At 34.5% G+C, this 20,921-nt stretch overlaps 1 protein-coding gene across 4 annotated transcripts in view; it reads left to right on the top strand.

Annotated features, from left to right (window-relative positions):
• Positions 1-20,921, top strand: part of SMC6 (structural maintenance of chromosomes 6) — a 169,350-nt gene that overhangs the window by 116,904 nt on the left and 31,525 nt on the right. For all 4 annotated transcript variants that reach the window (XM_058288093.2, XM_058288094.2, XM_058288091.2 and 1 more), the window contains 4 exons: positions 801-881; positions 1,778-1,948; positions 18,612-18,749; positions 19,055-19,200. In XM_058288093.2, coding sequence (XP_058144076.2) covers positions 801-881; positions 1,778-1,948; positions 18,612-18,749; positions 19,055-19,200 — 536 coding nt within the window. The remainder of the gene's footprint in view (positions 1-800; positions 882-1,777; positions 1,949-18,611; positions 18,750-19,054; positions 19,201-20,921) is intronic.

Genomic DNA, 20,921 nt, shown 5'->3' with positions numbered 1-20,921 from the left:
ATTTAAGTAGAGCAGTGTTCTCAAACACTTTGGTTTCAAGCTCCTTTATACTTAAAAAAGCTTTTATGTGGGTTAGTTATATTCATTACTAAAGATTGAAATAGAAAATTAAAAATATGTATTCTTTTTAAAATAACAATAATTAATTATGTTAATATAACAGTTTTCATCTAAAATAACTATGCCCCAAAAATAGCTGTATTTTCCCCAATAAAAAACAAAACAAAAAGTGAGAAGATTGGCATTTTTTGTATTTGTAAATCTTTTTAATGCCTGGTTTAATAAAATTCACCTGAATTCTGTCAGTTTCTGCATTTAATCTGTTGTGATAGTACATGTCATATAGTTATAAAACAATTTTACCCTTGTCAGAAAATAAGAAAAATAGTGAATAATGTCTTGATGTTTTTGTAAAAATAGTTTTGACCTCACAGACCCCATGAAAGGATCTCAGGGGTACCTAGATCACACTTTGAGAACTGCTGGATTAAGCTTTCCATAACTTTAGACTTTGGAGATATTTCAGAAAATATTTTCTTTATAGATTCAATATTGTCCTGATTTTAAATGCTAAAGTGGATTACTTGCCTTTTTTTTCCCAACTTGGGGGTGGAACGGGGTTTGGATTAGCACTGTGGGCGATCCATGACAGAATTTAGAATTATGCGTAACCTTCTTTAGTTTGTTTACTAATTCTAATGTACCCTTTTTGTTGATTACGGAAACCTTTATTGTATTTCCAAGGTTTTTATTTTTGTTATTTATGTCTATGTTACTAAAATCTAAATACTTTGTTTCAGATGAAAATAAGAAAATGCCTTTCTGAAATTCGGGAACTTGAGAATATAGAAGAACACCAGTCTGTAGATATTGCGACCTTGGTAAGTTGCTTCTCTTTGATTTAAAGGATAAAACTGTCATTTAGGGTAATGGCATCTACTCTCAGTTGTTTTTTTTTTTTAATCTTTTTCATTGAGTCTGCTAGGATTGCCATCTCCATTTACAAATTGGTAAAAACTGGCATATAGCTTTCAAATTGCTTACTGTTTTGTATATAGGATGCATGCATAATAATTTAATTTTTCCATATAAAATAAAGCATTACCAAAACTTAATTGTGCTTCAAGACTGTGGTCCATCAAACAATATTGTCTAGCATAGTGTTTCTTCACATAGGCACTCTCAGGGTTAATTATCATCAGTGTTAAAGGGCAGAGATAATAATGCCCTCTGTCACTCAGTTGTAGTTGATCTCTTTACATTGTTTTATTTTAATTTTTCCGGACATTAGTTTATGACATTTATAAGCAGAATTACAATAAACAGTGAATTAGGTAGATTGCTGAGTCTTGCTAAAATATATAATTACTGAGTGTCTCTGGCCAAGGCACTGTATTAAGTGCTAGGGATACAGCAATGAAAAAAATAGATTAAAAAAGTCCCTGCTCTGATGGACCATAACTCTAATGAAACTTTTTAGCTGTTGTTCTTTGAGTTTGTATTTTGCTACTTCAATCTGCATTGTTATATCTAGATTTTAAAAATAGTAGTAACTTTAAAAAAAAATATTCAGTAAGTTTTACTTCTTGACTAGAAATAATTTTATTCAAACTTTTTGAGTTTCTTTTTCTGTCCCTTCTATTGCCTAATTTCAATTTAGAATTTGTCTTTTATCTTAACTTGCCTATAACATATCTCTTAGAACTGTTTATGCTCTTTTTCTACTTGATAATTTTAGTATTTTAATTAATTCTGTATGTTCTTTAAATGTTACCAGGAAGATGAAGCTCAAGAAAATAAAAATAAAATGAAACTGGTTGAGAAAAATATGGAGCAACAAAAAGAAAATATGGAGAATCTTAAAACTTTAAAAATAGATGCAGAAAACAAGTATGATGCAATTAAATTGAAAATTAATCAGCTGTCAGAGCTAGCAGATCCACTTAAGGTATGTATTGTTGCTGTTCTGTTATATATATTCTTTTAGCTTTTAGTTTTATATCCACAGTACAGTGGTTGAATATTGCCCTAAAAGAATTTATAATTTTATGTAAATATAATCATATAAAAATGGAAGGTAAAGAATGGGTGGAACCAAATATTCATCATTAGACAATTAGAAATAAACCACTTCTGCTTGTGCCTTTAGGAGAATAAAGTTACCAATTTACTGTTTCCTTAAGAGTGCAGCTTTTGTTACCTCTTTATTTTGTGGGTTTTTTTTTTAATTTCCAGAAGGAGGGACATTTTGTATATTTACATTGTTTCTGTGCTTGACTGTTTTTCCACTTTCCCTTTAATACTCAAGGATTAGTTGCTATGAAAGCCAAATTAAAATAAAGGGCTCCTGAACTGTTCATCAGCAAGTCTCAGTTACATTCCAGGCAGATTGGTTGACACTTTAATAAATGCTTTTAAAGACTAAATTTTGGAAAGTAAAATATTTTTAGTAATTAAATTGTGTGGATTTCCCCTTATCATTTAATAAATATGACTGTCAGGTAGCTTTATGTTAGTAGTATTCTTATGAATAGCTCTTCTCAGAACTTCAAATTTTATCTGTAAGACACTGAGAAGAGTTAATAGTATATAAATACTCTTAATTTGCAGGAAAATTATCCTCAGAATAAAAATATATTTAAATATTTTAGAAGTTGAATTTGAATGCATAGAAACTCTAATATAGTTCTTTACTGAAAATTTTAGGAAACAGAGAGTTGGGAAAACATTAAAGGAAGTTGGAAGAGCAGCTGGATTGAGACTGCATTTCCAGTTTATAGGATAGAATTTCTCTATTGTTGATCTCATATAGCTGAAATTCCTGCCTGACATAACCTAAGGTGTTTTTGTTTTTGTTTTAACTTATTTATGGTAAGAATTTTAAAAGTAGGAAACTAGATTAATAAATTAACTGATTAAGAAGAATATAAAATTTATTTAAGTTGAAAGAAGGAAAGAAATGTGAGAGATAAGGAAAATGATAGTTACTAAAATAAATAAAAATTAAAGATGAAAAAGTCCAAGATTTTTTAAAGATAAAATTTAGTTTTTAAGATAAAATAAGGAATGAAATAAATATTAAAATTGTCAAGAATAAGACAAGGTAAAATTCATTTTAGGAATTAGAGCAGTAAATTTATAACAAAGGAAAGTTCAAAAAAAAATAGTGGGTAACTGGCTAACTTAAAATAAGATGTGCCAATACAATATAGCGAAAGAAAGATAAGCAACTAAATTACTTATCCCAGAAAATTTTAAATTAAAAAACAAGAAATGATGAAAGTGTAAGCTGTGTTCTGTTCTTTTAGGGATATCTAGGCTAAAGCAATTCCTGGAATTGAGAGTCCATAAATAAGTTCAGGAGTGGAGAATATGGGCAGAAGGCAGTAAGAATTCTTGATCTTAACTCTGTCTTAGCCGCAAATAATTGAAAGCTAGGAGGTGAGCCAGTAAAACTGCATGTAGCCATTCAGTAGCAGGAGATTTTCTTTTCAATATCATATCACACGAGGCATCGATACATAACAGTAGGAAGAGGATTTGGCTAAGAAAATAACTTAATTCCTATTAAACTGTCATCCTGACAGCAGCCTCTAGATATAATCTGTTTGCTTTTAAGATTCGCACTGGGAGAGTGGTAAGGGTATGGAGTGCTCTGTGTAAAATATGTTGTCACTGAAATCTTGGCACGGAATAGTTTTCTCACTTTGAATGGTGATTATTTTCATTTATGTTTACAGACTTAATGCTTTTGTTGTAAACTGAATATTTTGCACAGGGAGTAGTGAGACCCACATTGAGCTTATGCAGATAGTCCACAGTGTTGTCGTCACGGTGGTGATGGTGGGGGCTCTCATTTTTGGCATGGATAGAGTTCCTTTGGATGGAGGATACCTGAGCTTTTGAAAATGCTGAGAGCTAAGATAAATAAGCAGTTTTTTAAAACCTGATAAACCAAATAAATTGACTAAAATCTAATTGATAGTTAATAAATCACCAGCCTTTTTATTATTTTAACAGTTTTGAGACATTATTGGCATACATTAAATATACATGTGTACATGTACAGTTTGATAAGCTAAAACATGTATATTCCTATGACACTATCACCATAATCACAATAGTAAACTTATCCATCATGGCCCACAGTTTCCTCATGTCCCTTTGTAGTCCATGTGTTTCCTCTTCTCCCCTATGCCATTGTTCCTAGGCAGTCACCAGTTTCCTTCCTAATACTATTGTTTTCACATTTTCTAGAATTGTATGTAATGGAATCATATATTACATATTCTTGCTTTTTCTTTTGAGTCTGACCTCTTGGACCTTAACAGTGTCTGGCACTTAATATATTCACCAAGTATATTTTCAAAGAAAAAGGGAGTGAAGAGAATAAAATATAATCCTTTGGATTATAATATTCATACTGTTACTTGGTTCAAGAATTTGTTACTTTTTATTTAATTTGTTTATCCCATTTACTGTTGATAGACATTTGGATTTCCATTTTAGGGCTATTACTAGTAAAGCTGCTCTGAACATTTGTGTCCAGGTCTTTGTAAACAAAACCAAATGAGTAAACCATTTGGCAGTCTAAATCTTATTTTGTTGATTCTTATATCAAGTCCCATTTTGAAAATTCAGATTTAGTGATCCTAGATCTACTAACTCAGAGTTTATAAGTTTCCAAATTGATTGTAATGCAGTCAATCTATAGATCAGTGTTTGTGAATAGCTGCCATATTTGATGAGTCTATATATCACCTTCTAAAATCTTTTTACTAAGCTATAACTCCTTTAAAGAAATTTGTGTACTGTATATACCTTAAAAATCCTCTTTTCCCAATGACAAGGGAAAATATATTTTGGCCACCATTCATGTATGAAATTATAAGATGAGATAAAATAATGTAATGTGTTTTTAGGATATAAAGTATATTACTTTGGGGAGGTGGATGTGGGCGATTGGGTTCCCGTCTACCATATAGGCGGTCCAGGGTTTGATTCCCAGGGCCGCCTGGTGAAAGAAGATGGCACCCCCATGGCAAGCTGGCCCAAGTGGCAAGGTGGCCTCAGCATGCAGGTGTGCTGCCCTGCGTGGCGAGCTGACTCAGTAAGATGACACAACAAAAAGAGACACAGAAGAGAGACAATAAGAGATGCCGCAGACCAGGGAGCTGAGGTGGTAATAAGAGATTGAGCACCTCTCTTCCACTCCGGAAAGGCTCAGGATCGGTTCCCAGTGCTGCCTCTTTAAAGAGAAGATGAACAGACATAGAAGAACACACAGCAAATGGAAACAGAGAGCAGACAGCAAGTGCAGAATGAGGTGGAAGGGGAGAAATAAATAATCTTTTTTTAAAAAAGTTACTTAGGTTATGCAAAAATTTAGAAGCCTAAAATTCAAATGGCCTATTTAACATTAAGAAATACTGCTTGGTTTCCATTCACATTTCAGTCTATTTATTGTACACTTATATGACAAATGCATAGGGTTGTTTGGCTTTTTTCATTTAGCATGAAGTATTTGAATTTTATCCAAATCATTATATGCATAAATTATATTGATGTACCACAGTTTGCTTATCCATTCACCAAAAGGACATTTGGGGTTTCCAGTTTTTTGGTGACTATTAATAAAGTTACCATAAACATTGAAGTATAGATTTTCCTGTGAACGTAAGCTTCCATTTTTCTTGGTTAAATACCTAAAAGTGGGAATACTCTTCAAATAATTACATGGTTTTCCTTCTTTATTATTATGGAGAATATTGTCTATTTTTTGGTTATAATTATTTCCCTTTTTATAAATAATTGAGTTCTATTTGTCACAATTTTATTAAGGATTTTTGATTCTGTGTACATTGGTCTGTGATTCTCTTTCCTTGTGATATCTCTGTTTTTCCCCCTTTAATCTAGTGCTTTCATTCTGTAACTATGGGAGGCCCTTATTGTTTTGTTGGGGTTTTTTTTTTTTTAATATATTTTTATCATAGAAGTTGTGAATTTACATAACAATCATGCACATGTGTAGAATTCCCATACAACAACACTTCAACATACCACACCATTGTGGAACATTTATCACAGACTGTGAGACCATCAAACTTATTATCATTAACTGTGGACCATAACATACATTTGGCATATTTTTCCCACCCCCTCATTATTAACACAGTACATCCTTGACACTGGTGCCGGAGTATTATAGTATTGCTGTTAACTGGAGTATGTAGGCTACAGTAATTGTATTTTTCCCATACTTTTCTACATTCCCACCACCCTGCAATATAGATGTGTATCCATTCTAGTTCACAGAAGGACATTCTTGGATTTGTGCTATTAACCACAATTCTCATCCACTGCTGGGTTCACTCTGTTATTCAATCCCTAGATTATTCTCTAGCTTTCTTCCAATTGACATGTACATCCCTAGACCCTTTCAGCCACAATCCCATTTATAAAACAGCTGCTACTCACTATAATGTGTTACCATCAACTCAGTCCATTTCCATACATTTATAATCAAGTTAATTAAAACTTCTACATACATTAAGCATCAGTACTCCTTCTCAGCCCTCCTCTTAAGTCCTAAGAATCTTTGTTCTAGATTTGACTCCATGTGTTTATGCTTCCTATTTAGTTCATATTAGTGAGACCATGCAATTTTGTCCTTTTGTGTCTGGCTTATTTTGCTTTGCATAGTGTCTTCAGGAGTCATCTATGTTAACAAAATATGTCCCAACTTCATTTCTTCTTATTGCAGCATAGTATTCCATCGTATATATAATACATTTTGTTTATCCATTCATTGGTTGATGGACACTTAGGTTGTTTCCATCATTTGGCAATTGTGAATAACACCTCTGTGAACATCAATGTGAAGTTGTCTGTAATGTCACAGTTTTCAGTTCTTCTGGAATTGCTGGATCATATGGCATTTCTTTATTTAGCTTTCTGAGGAAACTCCAAACTGTCTGCCACAGAGGCTCTGTACCATTTTACAATCCACCAACAGTGAAAGAATACCTGTTTCTCCATATCTTCTCCAGAACTTACTGTTTTCTGATTTTTAAATAATGGCCATTTTATGCAGTATGAGATGATATCTCATTCTCATTTTGATTTGCGTTTCCCTAATAGCTAGTGACATTGAACATTTTTCCATGTGCTCTTTGTCCCTTAATATTTCCTCTTTGGAAAAATGTCTCTTTGAATTTTGCCCACTTTTTAATTGGATTGCTTGCTCTTTTATTGTTGAGTTGTATAATCTCTGTATATAAAATGGAAATTAAACTTTTAGTGGATATGTGGTTTCCAGGTATGTTCTCCCATTGAGTGGACTGCCGTTTCACCTTCTTGATGAAGTCCTTTGAATCACAAAAGTGTTTAAGTTTGAGGAGGTCCCTTTTATCCATGTTTTCTTTCATTGTTTGTGTTTTTGCGGTAAGGTTTAAGAATGCACCACCTACCACCTGGTTGTGAAGATGTTTTCCTACGTTTTCTTCTAGGAGCTTTAGGGTTCTTTTCTATTTAGGTCTTTGATCCCTTTTGAGTTAATTTTTGTATAAAGAGTGAGGTAGGAGTTCTTTTTCTTTCTTTTGGCTATGGATATCCAGTTCTCCCAGTGCCATTTGTTGAATAAACTGTTCTTACCCAGCTGGGCAGGTTTGACAGGCTTTTCAAAAATCACTTGACCATAGATACGTGGATCTGTTTCTGAACCATAGATTCGGTTTCATTGGTCTATGTGTCTATCTTTATTTTAGTATCATGCTCTTTTTACTATTGTAGATAGATAATAAGATTTAAAGTCAAGAAGTAAAAGTCTCCAACTTCATTTTTACTTTTTAAGATGTTTCTGGCTATTCAAGTCCCCTTACTCTTCCAAATAAATTTGATAATTATGTTTTTCATTGGTTTAAAAAATGCTGATGGAATTTATCAGGATTGCTTTGAGTCAGTATACCAATTTGGGTAGAACTGACATCTTAATGATATTTAGTCTTCCAGTCCATGAGCATGGAATGTTCTTTTAATTATTTAGGTCGTTTTAAAATTTCTTTTAGCAGTACATTGTAGTTTTCTGAATACAGTGGCTTTACATCTTTGGTTAAGTTTATTCCTAAGTATTGGGTTCTGTTGGTCACTATTTTAAATGGAGTTTTTTTTACTCACTTACTCCTTGGATTGTGCATTACTACTTTATAGAAACTTCACTGATTTTTGCGTATTGATCTTGTATCCTGTCACTCTGCCGAAATCGTTTTAGTTCCAGCGGCCTTGTTGTAGATTTTTGGGGACTTTCTAGGTACAGGATCATCTCTTTTTGCAAAAAGCAAAAGTTTTATATTTTCCTTTCCAATTTAGTTGCCTTTTATTTCTTTTTCTTCCCTGATTGCCCTAGCTAGAACCTCTAGCACTAAACTGAACAACAGTGGTAACAGTAGACATCCTTGTCTTGTCCTTGATTTCAATGGGAAAGCTTTCAGTCTTTTCCCATTGAGTACAATGTTAGCTATGGGTTTTTCATATATGGCCTTTTGTATTGAGAAAGTTTCCTCAATTCCTAACTTTGTAGTATTTTTATCAAGAAAGGATGTTGTATTTTGTCAAATGCCATTTCTGCATCAATTGATAGGATCATCTGATTTTTCCTCTTTTATTTATTAATGTGGTGTATTATGCTGATTGATTTTCTTGTGTTGAACCACCCTTGCTTGCATGCCTGGTATAAAACCCACTTGATCGTGATGAATAATTCTTGTAATGTGGTGTTGAATTTGATTAGCAAGTATTTTGTTGATGAATTTTGCATCCATATTAATTAGGGAGATGGGTCTATAATTTTCTCTCTTTTATTGTAATATCTTTATCTGGCTTTGGTATTAGGGTGATATTGGCTTCATAGAATGAGTTTAGTAGCATTCCTTCTTGTTCATTTTTTGGAAGAGCTGGGTAAGATTGGTACTAAATCTTTGAATTCTTTGTAGAACTAACCTGTGAAACCATTTGGTACTGGGCTTTTCATTTTGGGGAGTTGTTTGGTGACTATTTCAATCCACCTACTTGTGATTGGTTTGTTAAGGTCTTCTATTTCTTCAGTGTAGGTCATCTGTACATTCCTAGGAATTTTTCCATTTCATCTGAATTGCCTAGTTTGTTGGTGTACAGATGTTCATAGTATCCTCTTATGATCTCTTTTATTTCTGTGGTCAATAGTAATGTCCCCATTTTCATTTTTTATTTTACTTATTTGCATCTTCTCTTTTTGTCTGTCTAACTAAGGGTTTGTCGATTTTCTTAATCTTCTTGAAGAACCAATTTTTGTTAATTCTCCCTATTGTTTTTTGTATTTTCTCTGATGTTCATTATTTCATTCCTTCTACTTGCTGTGGGACTAGTTTGCTGTTTTATTTTTTTCTCCTAGCTCCTCCAGCTGTGTAGTTAGGTTATTGATTTTAACTCTTTCTTTTTTAATATAAGCATTGAGGGCTATAAATTTCCCACTCAGCACTGCTTTTGCTACTTCCCATAGATTCTGATGTGTTGTGTTCTCATTTTTATTCATCTTGAGATATTTATTGATTTCGCTGACAGTTTTTTTTCTTTGACCCACTGATTATGTAAGAGTGTGCTGTTTAATCTCCATATTTTTGTGATTTTTCTCTTTTTCTGCCTCTTGTTGATTTCCTACTTTATTTCATTATGATCAGAAAAGTGCTTTGTATAATTTTGATCTTGATGAATTTATTGAGATCTGCTTTGTGACCCAACATATGGAGAAAGATCCATGAACACTTGAGAAGAATGTATATCTTACTGTTTTGGGGTATACTGTTCCTGTCTCTGTCTTTTAGGTTTAGTTCATTTATCATATTACAGAAGCTCTCTGTTTCTTTATTGATCTTCTGCCCTGATGTTCTCTCCAATGCTGAGAGTAGTGTTTTAAGTCTCCAACTATTATTGTAGAGATATCTATTACTCCCTTATATTTTGCCCATGTTTGCCTCATGTATCTTGAGGCAACCTGGTTAGCTACATATTCATTTATGATTGTTATTTCTTCCTAGTGAATTGCCCCTTTTACTGATATATAATGTCCTTCTTTGTATCTCATACCAGTTTTGTTTTTAAAGCCTTTTTCATCCGATATAACTACTCCAGGGTTGATTTTGTTTTGTTTTTTGGTTACTGCATGCATGGAGTATATTTTTCCAGCCTTTCACTTTCCATCTATTGGTATCCTTGGGTCTAAGGTGGGTCTCTTTGTCAAAAAAGAGGAGAGCATATGACAGCATATAGATGGCTCATATTTTCTTAATCCATTCTGCCATTCTGTGTTTTTTGATTGGGGAATTTAATACATTAACATTAAATGTTATTACTGTAAAGGTGGTTCTTATTTCACCCATTTTGACCATTGAATTTTATCTGTCATATTTGATTTTCATCACTATTTTTACATTTTTAGTTACTTTTACTGATAGAATCTTCATTTCTAGACTCTTCCAAGCCTCTCTCCTCCTGTCTTTTCTTTCCAGGCTGTAGCACTCCCTTTAGTATGTCCTGCAAAGCCAGTCTCTTGGTTACAAACCTTTTGCTTTCTGTTTATCTGAATATTCTAAACTTGCCCTCATTTTTGAAAGACAATCTTGCTGGATATAAGATTCTTGGCTAGCAGTTTTTCTTTTGCAGTATCTTAAATATATCTTACCACTGCCTTCTTCCATGGTTTCTGATGAGAAATTGGCACTTCATCTTATTGGGTATCCCTTATATGTTTTGTGTCACTTCTCTTTTGCTGCTCTCAGAATTCTCTTTGTCTTTGGCATTTGACATTCTGATTAGTATGTATCTTGGTGTTGGTCTATTTGGTTTTATTCAGATGGGAGTACATTATCCTGTTTGGACATGGTTATTTATGTCCATCAACAGGGCTGGGAAATTTTCTACCATTATTTTTTCAAATATTCTTTCTGCCCCTTTTCTCCTCTCTCTTCTCCTTCTGAGACACCCATGACACATATATTTGCATATTTCTTTTCATCATTTAATTCCCTGAGATCCTGTTCAATTTTTTCCATTTTTCATCTGTTCCCTTTTATGTTTCAGAGGTCATATCGTCAAGTTCATCAATCTTTTCCTCTCCCTCAAATCTGCTGGGAGATGCCTCCAGTGTAATTTTTTTCTTTTTTAGGCACTGGGGTTGGGGTTTGAACCCAGGATCTCATATGTGGGAACCTGGCTCTCAGCCACTGAACTACATCAGTGCCCCTCTGTTGGTTTTTTTCATTTGTTTGCTTCGTTCTTAGGAGGTCAGGGGTCACATCCAGGACCACATGTGGTAGGCAGGTGCCGAACCGCTTGAGCTACATCCACTCTCTCCAGTGTATTTTTAATTTCATTTAATGTGCCTTTTGTTCACATTTTTGTATGTATGCTTTCAAATTCTTTGTGTTCACCCAGTGTCTTATAATTTTTAATCTCTTTAGCCGTATTATTGAGTTTATTAAAGAGATTTGTTTGAACATCATTGATTAGTTGTGTCAACTCCTTTTATGTCATCTGGAGGTTTATCTTGTTCCTTTCAGTGGGCTATATCTTTCTGTTTTTTGGTATGGATTGTAATTTTTTGTTGATGTCTTGACATCTGGCTTCCTAGATGTATTTTTTCTGAGTGTAGTTTCTCTATTTAGTTTAGGGCTTTCTTGCCCTTTCTCCCTTGCTGGTTGTATAATAGGAGCCAAGGATGTAGTTGGTACTGTTAAGCCGTGGAGGCTGAAACTGGCCTCATGGCCCCAGGGACTGATGAAGCTTCTCCCACCTTTCTTCTCTGCCAGGGTTAGGAACAGAGCTGCAACCATGTGTAATCCAAGTCGTGCAGGCCAAGATGGCCTGTAGTTGCCCAGAGAGACTGATGAAGTGTCACACCCCTTCCTCCCCTACCTGGGAGCATATGCCATGTGGGACCAAAATGACCACAGTTGCCCAGGTAGACTTATGTAGTTGGCCCCCTTCCTGCCCTGCCAGGGGAGAGGATTGGCCTTCTGGAGTCTAATCCATGTGGGTTGAATGCACCTGCAGTTGCCCTGAGAGACTAAGCGTGTACCTTCCCTTCTGCCCTTTAGGGGGTAGGGATGGAACCACAGGTGCCGAATAGTTAAGTATGTGTAAGCCACATGTGCCTGCTGTTGTCTGGAGAGGCTGAGGAAACACCAGCCCCCTCCTGTCCTAATTGGGAATGGAGATGGAGCTACAGGTGTCCGACTATTCAGAGTGTGTGGGCCAAAAGAATCTGCAGTTACCCAGACAGGCTGGGGGAACACCATCATACTCTTGTGCTGTCGAAGGTTGGGGTGGAGCCACTGGGACCCAACAGTGAAGTTCGTGCAGGCCAAACGCACCTACAGTTGCCCGGGTAGGCTGAGGAAACACAGTTGTAGCCTGTCCTGTGGTGGGTGAGGGCAGGGGTGAAGATGGTGTTGAAGACTCTTAGCACACCAGTTCATGTGGCCCAAAGTGTGCTGTAGCTGCCTAGAGAGGCTGAAGAAACTCCTCTCCCATCTTATTCTATTGGGGAATGGGTATAGAGCTACAGGTATCCAACTATCCAGTCTTGTGTGGGCTGAAAGCACCTGCAGTTGCCAGAGAGACTGAAGAATCACCAGCCCCTTATTCTAGAGGGGTGGAAAGGAGGCGATGGAATTGAAGGCGCTCAACAAACCAGTTTGTGTGAATCAAAAGTGCCTGCAGTTGCCCTGAGAGACCAAGGATATACAACTCCTCTCCTATCGTTTGGGTGTTGGGATAGAGCCCCAGGTGTCAACCCTTCATTCTGTGCTGGTGGGAAGTGCCTGCAGTTATCCAGAAAGGCTGGTGCAGGTCCTGCCAGCTTCCTCTTGCTAGAGGTGGAACAGGAGCCTAGGCTAGGGCTGCAGTCTGATCTGGGTGGAAAGAAGCCAGTCCCTACCGTCACTGATTTTCAATCAGCCCCGCTTCCCCTCATGTCAGGGATGGAGTTAAAATGGCAGCCACCAGCCTTTTTCTGAAGTGGACAGTTTTAAACTTTAACTGTTCTTAGGGTTATACTTAGCCAGCTGAATTTACTAATCAGCTGAAGTCAGTGGCCAATTGTCGATTCCTCTTCTGTATTTGGGAAATGGAGCTCTCAACTCTAGCCACAGAAGACCTCCTGTGTTGCCTTGTCCCCCAGTGAAAGATGAGCACTGACCTCACAGCATGGAATGCTCTATTCACACAGCTGTGCTGCACATGGTCTGTCTCCCCCTTTCATTGTTTCAGGGTTGTTGCAGGATGCTCTTCTGGACTCCTAAGCCCTGCAGACAGGTGCTTTCGATAGCTCTCTCTAGATTACTAACTGCTCTGTAGCATGAGCTGACTCTTGGAGCTTCTTACTCATCTGCTGTCTTGTTCTTCCCTGATGTCTTTATTTTTCTGTATTAGACTTATATTGGCCTCAAAAAATGAGTTTGGAAATGTTTCCTCTTTTCTGAAAGTTTTTATAGATGTGAAATTTCTTCCTTAAATACTTAATAATAGAATTTGCCAGTGAAGCAATTTGACCTGTTTTCTTGTTGAAAAGTTTTTTTGAATATGAATTCAGTTTCTTTAGTTGACATTAGCTGTTCTTCTAGGTCAACCTTGGTAATTTGATTAAAATTACTTTAAAGTACTTTACTGTTTTACCTCAGTTGTCATGTCACATGAAATTGTTCATCTTGTCTCCTGCTTTATTCCTGATACTGATCATTTCAGTCTTCTCTTTTGATCACTCTAGCTAGAACTTATTGGGTTCATTGACCTTGACAAAGTATCAATTTATAGTTTTATTGACTTTTCCTATTGTAGGTTTATTTTCTATTTCCTTGATTTCTCCTTTTATCTTTTATTTCCTTCTTGCTGCTTACTTTGTGTTTAATGTGCTCTTTCTCATTTTTAATGGTGAGGACCCAGTTCACTTGGTTTTCAACATCCTTTTCTAACATGTTATTTAAAGTATGCTTTAGTTGCCACTCACTTATGTTACTATATTTGTTTTCATTATTGATCAGTTCAAAATATGTTCTGATTTTCTTTGTGAATTCTTTGTACCATGGATTAGGGGATTATTTCTAATATTTAGGATTTTACTGGTTATATTACTGTTATTGATATCCAGTTGTTATATGCGGACAGAGAACATATTCCTTATGTTTTCAGTCTTTCTGAACTTTTTGAGGCTTATTTTATGCCCCAGCATTTGATCTGTCCTGTTAAACATATCATGTGCATTTGAACAGAATATGCATTCTATTCTTCATGTGTTACTGTTGGATAAATAGTTAAGTCAAGTTGGTTGGTAGCATTGTTCAGGATGTTAAAAATCTCCAATTATGATTGTTTATATTCTCCCTTTAACTTTGGAGATTTTTTCTTGTGTAATTTGAAGCTCACAAAAGGTATATCTTTTTAGATGCTTTTTATGTCATCTTGATGAATTAATCCTTTTATTATAAAATGTCCTTCTTTATCTCAGGTAATACTTTCTGTCTTGACATCTGTTTTATCAGATGTTAGCCTAAGCCTTATTATTATTTTTGTTTGCATGCTGTATCTTTGCTTTCATTTACTTTCAGCCCATAAGGGTATTCTACATTTGTGGCTAGGTTTATTTGTATTTACTTTGTAATCTTTGTTGGTTTGAGATTGATGTTTTTTTTCTTTTTCCTTTTCAAGTTGACTTATGGCTTCATTTCAGTTTGTCTTTGCTCCTAGCTGGCTCAGCCACTCTGATTCCCTAGTTTCATTTCCTAAGAGCAAAGCAGATTGCTTAGGGTATACTCTTACCCTGCAGTTTTCTTTTTGGAAGATAATTAAGTTTTATTGGTAAATTTTTAAAAATATTTTTTAATTTATTTTTAAAAGATACATAGATTGATTACATAAAATGTTACTTAAAAAAATATAGGGGATTCCCATATGCCCCACTCCCCAGTTCTCCCACTTTTCCCACATTAACCTTCTTTCATCAGTGTGGTATGTTCATTGCAATTGATGAACACATTTTGGAGCATTGCCACACGGCATGGATTATAGTTTACATTGTAATTTACACTCTGTCCCACGCCATTCTGCAGGTTATGGAAGGATATATAATGTTCTGTATCTGTCTTTGTAATGTCTTCTAAATTTTTTTTTAAATGCAAGGCAATATATATTATGATCCCATATGCAAAATGTAAAAACCATAATGTTGTATGAATTAGTGTATTTATAGGATATAGTCTGAATGCAAGAATATACACCAAACTGTGTATCCTTTTCTTAATTTAATTGAAATAGTCCAGTACAGTATTGAATATAAGCAATGAGATTAGATGTCCTTGCCTTATACTTGATCTTAAAAAGGAAGCAATCGGTATTTCATCATGAAGCGTATGGTTAGTGTTGGCCTTTCATTGATGTTCTTTTCAAACTTCTATTCCTACTTTAGTGAGATTTTTTTTTCATGGTTGTGTTGTGAATCTGTCAAATATGTCTGCATCTGATGAGATTGTAGTATGATTTTATTTCCATATAATAGGATAGTAGATTTTTTAATAAGCGGCCATGTATTTCTGTGATAAATTCCATTTGATCAAGATATATTGACTTTTTAATAAATTGCTATGTTCTGTTTGTTAATTAAAAATAAAATTTGTACCTAGCTTTCTGGACCATTTTGTTTATAATCTTTTTGGTTTTGCCCTCAGTATTCTGGCTTTACAAAACAAGTTGGGAAGTATTATTTTCTCTTTTGTTTTTTGAAAGTGTTTTGTTAGATATTATTTGTTCTTTAACTGTTCGGTAGAATTTACCAGTGAATCCATGGGGGTCTCAGAGCCTCAAGTTTTTATTGTGAAAAGCATGTTAATTATCAGTTAAATTTTGTTACGAAGTACAGATATATCCATATCTTCTATTATTTTTAAGCCTTTTTTTGGTAAAGACTTATTTATTTATTTTTCCCCATCCCCTTGTTGGAGATTGCTATGTCTGTCTTCCTTGTTTTTTTAGGAGGCAACAGGAACCGAACCCAAGACCTTCATTATTGGAGGGAGGTGCTTAATATTGCTTGAGCCACCTCCATTCCTTGAATTGCTGTGTTCATTACGTTTTCTACTTGTTTCTCTTGTTGCATCATCTTGTTGTATCATCTCTCTGCACCTGCCCATTGCACTAGCTAACTGTCTTCTTTAGGAGGCACCAGGAACCAAACCAGTTATCTCCCATGTGGTAGGTGGGAGCTCAGTTGCTTGAGCCATATCCGCTTCCCTCTATTTCTTTTTGTATCATTTTCAGAAAGTTGTATTTTTCAAGGGATGAAGACTATTTTATGAAGCGTTTTAAATTTAATGGTAAACAAGTTCCTAATACCTAATGCAACCTCTAGTATTTATAAGGATGCTTCATCTTTCATTCCCAATAATGGTAATTTTTTTCTCTTCTTTTCATAAAGTCTTACTAGAGATTTATCCATTTTCTTTTTCAAAAAACCTTTTTCTTTCATCTCTTTTTTTATTGCTTGTCTATTTTATATTTCATTGACTTCTTTTACTTTGGTCTTCTATTGTATGCTTGATTTGCCCTTAGTTTTCTAGTTTCTTGAGGCAGAAGCTTAAATTATTGACTTTAAATCTTCTTTCTGAAATATCCATGTAAGAGTTTGCATTTTTAAACTTGGCACTTCTTTAGCTATATCTTGCCATTTTTGATATGCTGTGTTTTCATTATCTTTCACTCAAAGTGTATTTTAATTTCTCCTGTCAGTATATATTTGAACTTGCTTTATTTAGAAGTGTCTTAATTTTCAAATATTTAGGGAGTTTTCAGGAACCATTTTGTTATTGATTTATAATTTAATTCCATTGTTCATAGAAAACACCTTTTGTGTGATTTAATTTTTTTATGAAATATATTTTGACTTGTTTTATGGCTTTGCATTTGATTTATCTTAGTGTTTCATGTGCATGTGGATGTGATCTGTACTTGTGTTAGTGCCTTCCAAATATCACTTAGATCCATTTAATGAATTTTTTGCTTACTTTTTCTTTTATTTACTGAGGCATGGCTTTAAAGTCACACTGTGATTGTGGATTTGTCTGTTTCTCACTTTTGTCCTGTCAATTTTTGGTTCAAGTATGAAGTTCTGTTATGAAGTGTATATACATTCAAGATGGTTAGATTTTCTTGATAGTTTAACTCTCTAACGGCTATGAAAATGTTCCGTCTCACCTCTGGTCAGATTCCTTGTCTTGAAGTCAAACTTGTCTGATGTTAACATTGCCACACTGCATTTATTAGGATTAATGTTGGAATAGTAAATCTCTCCTATATTTTCATTTTCAATCTTCCTCTTATAAATATCTTTTTAAAATCCAGCTTGACAGTGCTTGCTTTTTAATTGGAATCATTAGTCAGTTTCCATTTACTAGAATATAATATGACTGGATTTATGTCTGCCATCATTACACTTGTTCCGTTTTGTTCAGTTTTTCTTCCTTATTTCCTTCTTCTGGAATTAACCAAGTAATTTTCAATGTTCCTTTATTATCTCCTCTCCTAGCTTCTTAGGACATCTCTTATTTTATTTTTCTAGTGGTTGCTGTGTACTACAATGTTTATGCATCTTTACCTTATCATAGTTGTAGCAGTTTGATATTATTGACGAATTCTAAAAAGAAATACTGGATTATGTTGTAAACTGATCTTTTCCTCTGGGTATATTAGATTATATTGGATTCATAGGTTTACTTGATTAAGTAATTATGTAAACCTCTTGTGCCAGAAGGGCCTTGAGTCCTCACCTCACAGATAACAGGCATGGCAGAGGACAGAGTTAGGGGTTTTTGAAGTTGGAGCTTGATGGTGAAGCCTTAAGCTGGAGCCCCAGGAAGTAAGCACACAGAGGAAAGAGAAGCCAGTCCCAGGAAGCCTGAATCCGCGCAGGCATCGGCAGCCATCTTGCTCCAACATGTGAAAATAGACTTTGGTGAGGGAAGTAACTTATGTTTTATGGCCTAGTATCTGTAAGCTCCTACCCCAAGTAAATACCCTTTATAAAAACCAACCAATTTTTTAAAGTGATCTTAAGGCTACTTTACAATTAATTCTGCCCTCAAAATTGTGAGGTACCTCCAGAAATAATTACTACATAAGTCAGTGTTAAATATCTTTACATTCTTTCCTCCTCCACTCCACCCCACCCCACCTTTTAAAAAAAATTATTTGTCTGATGACCTCTATAAATATCCACTACTTGCACTATTTTAAGTCTTTTCAAGCCTGATTTGTTTTCCAGAGAAAAAACTATGTAGTATACCCTAAAAAGTATTGGAAAGCATCATAATATATAAGGCTTCAAATAAGAATTTGACTACATGATGGAATCTTAATTTTTTAAAAATGCTCATATGGATATGAATTATTTATGCAATGGCCTCTTCAAATGCAACATAATCATATCAGACTATAGAGTTGTTAATTAGTTTTATACCTATGCTGGGGTGGGGTTTTTTTGTTTTGTTTTGCTTTAATCAATCTTTAAAGATTATTTGGCTTTCTTCAAACAGGATGAATTAAACCTTGCTGATTCTGAAGTGGATAACCAAAAACGAGGGAAGCAGCATTATGAAGACAAACAGAAAGAACACTTGGATACTTTAAATAAAAAGAAACGGGAACTTGATATGAAAGAGAAAGAACTAGAGGTTATGCACCATTTTTTTTCTTTCACTTTGTTTTGTTTACAGCCTTAGTCATGATTATTAAAGTATGTTTTCCTGAAAGACATGTTTCCAAAACCAGAAACGTTGTCTGAATATCTCTTTCCTATAGAGTTACAGATATTTCAATAAAGCCTCAGAGTAAGAAGCTTAGGGACCCTCAGGGTGTGGTGACAATGTAGAGAGGACTTGAGACAATACAGTAACAGCCATTTACAGTGCTTTGGAGTAACTTAGAAATTGGCAGCCCCTCTTAACTAATGTAAGATATTTAACATATGTTAATTTAGGAGAAAATGTCACAAGCAAGACAAATCTGCCCAGAGCGAATAGAAGTAAAAAAATCTGCATCAATTCTAGACAAAGAAATTAATCGATTAAGACAAAAGATACAGGCAGAACATGCTAGTCATGGAGATCGAGAGGAAATAATGAGGTAAGTAGTTTTACTTTATTATACCATTAATTCATATTATCAAGATATAAATAATGAAAGTTTATATGTATATCTTAAATTTGGATGAAGTGTTATTTTTACAAATAGTTCTAACCAAACTTGTCTTTTATATGTGTCATTAACAATAAGAGGTAACCTCTTTTGAATTACTACAATTCTCATTTTGGAATGCCACTTGGACATAAATGCCATTTTCATACCTGTCTGATTCATATAGACTCAAGACTGTCCAGCTTCACAAGTAATCAAAGAAACGCAAATCAAAACACTTAGAAGCCATTTTTCAAATCCATCAGATTGAATAAAATGGAAAAAAGAATACAGTACTCATTGTCAGCGGGGTGTTAGTGAAATGGATATTTTCATATATTGCTGCTAAAGTATCATGAGAGCACACAGATTCTGAAGTATGAATGCCTGGGTTTGAATTGTAATTTTTCCATTACCTAATTGTGTGACTTCAACAAATTAATCCCTCTGAACATTAATTTTCTTGTTTATAAAATGGTCATATTTTCAGTACTTGCCTTATGAGGATGTTTTGAAGATTGAGAGAATTAACAATAAACATAATAAATGGTAAAACATAGTACGTTTTTATTATTGACATCTTTCTGGAAAGCATTTTAGGTAATATATTTCAAAAGCATTAAAAAATTAATGCATTAAAAAAGTTAAGCCAAGTAATACAAAATGGAAACAGTGGAAAGAAACATCAAAATAGCAAGAGAAATTATTTTGTTTGAAACAAGTTAACACATCTTACGTTTTAAAAATAAAGTATAATATTGCAACCATGAAAAGTTTCTCCTCCTCCCTGTTCTCATTATCCCCATCCCTTCTTTCTTCTCTTTCCTTTTATTTCTATTAATTTATGAAATATGTATTCAGTGTTTATTCAGATGTAAGGTTTTGAATATGGTTTCTTTTTCATCCTTGCAGATACAAAAGATAGCACCCTATATAAGCTGTTATACAAATTGTTTCCTTTTTTTCTTATATAATTTATATTTTAATTTTTTAATTCTTAAAAAAATATATTTAGACTATATAAACGTTACAGAAAAAATATAAAGGACTCCCCTATGCCCCACTCCCCACTTGGCGCACAATTACCCATGTTGTTAATGTGTAACAACATCTTTCATTAGTGTGGTACATTGATTGTAGGTGATGAACACATTTTGAGCGTTGCCGCTAAGCGTGGACTATAGTTTACAGTGTAGTTTACACTCTCTCCCACACAATTCTGTAAGTTATGGCAAGATATATAATGGCTTGTATCTGTTGTTGTAATGTCAGGACAATTGCAGAGTCTAGGAAATGCCAGTATATTACACCCATTTTCCCTCTCCCTGACCTCAGAACTTCAGTGGCCACTGCCTCCACATCAGTGATATAAGTTCGTCCATTGCTAGAATCACAATAAGTCTATAGTAGAATGCCAGTCAGTCAACTCTAGTCCTTATTCTATTCCCCAATCCTAAGGATTCTGGAATGGTGATACCCACTCCACCTCTAATTCAGAAGGGGTTTCAGTCCCATACAGCCAATTGTAAACTTTCTCAGTTCTTTGTTGTGGTGGTTTTCCATCATCACTTCCTTGTTAGTTGTCCTGGGTGAGACCAGTGTACTGAAGAGTGGGTATTGCAACTCCTTTGTCTGTTTGCTTGTTGTTTTTTGCTCATTGTTTTTTTCTT

This window comes from Dasypus novemcinctus, chromosome 25 (genome assembly GCF_030445035.2).
Source record: "Dasypus novemcinctus isolate mDasNov1 chromosome 25, mDasNov1.1.hap2, whole genome shotgun sequence".
NCBI lineage: Eukaryota > Metazoa > Chordata > Mammalia > Cingulata > Dasypodidae > Dasypus > Dasypus novemcinctus.
This window is presented reverse-complemented; position numbering and strand designations above follow the sequence as displayed.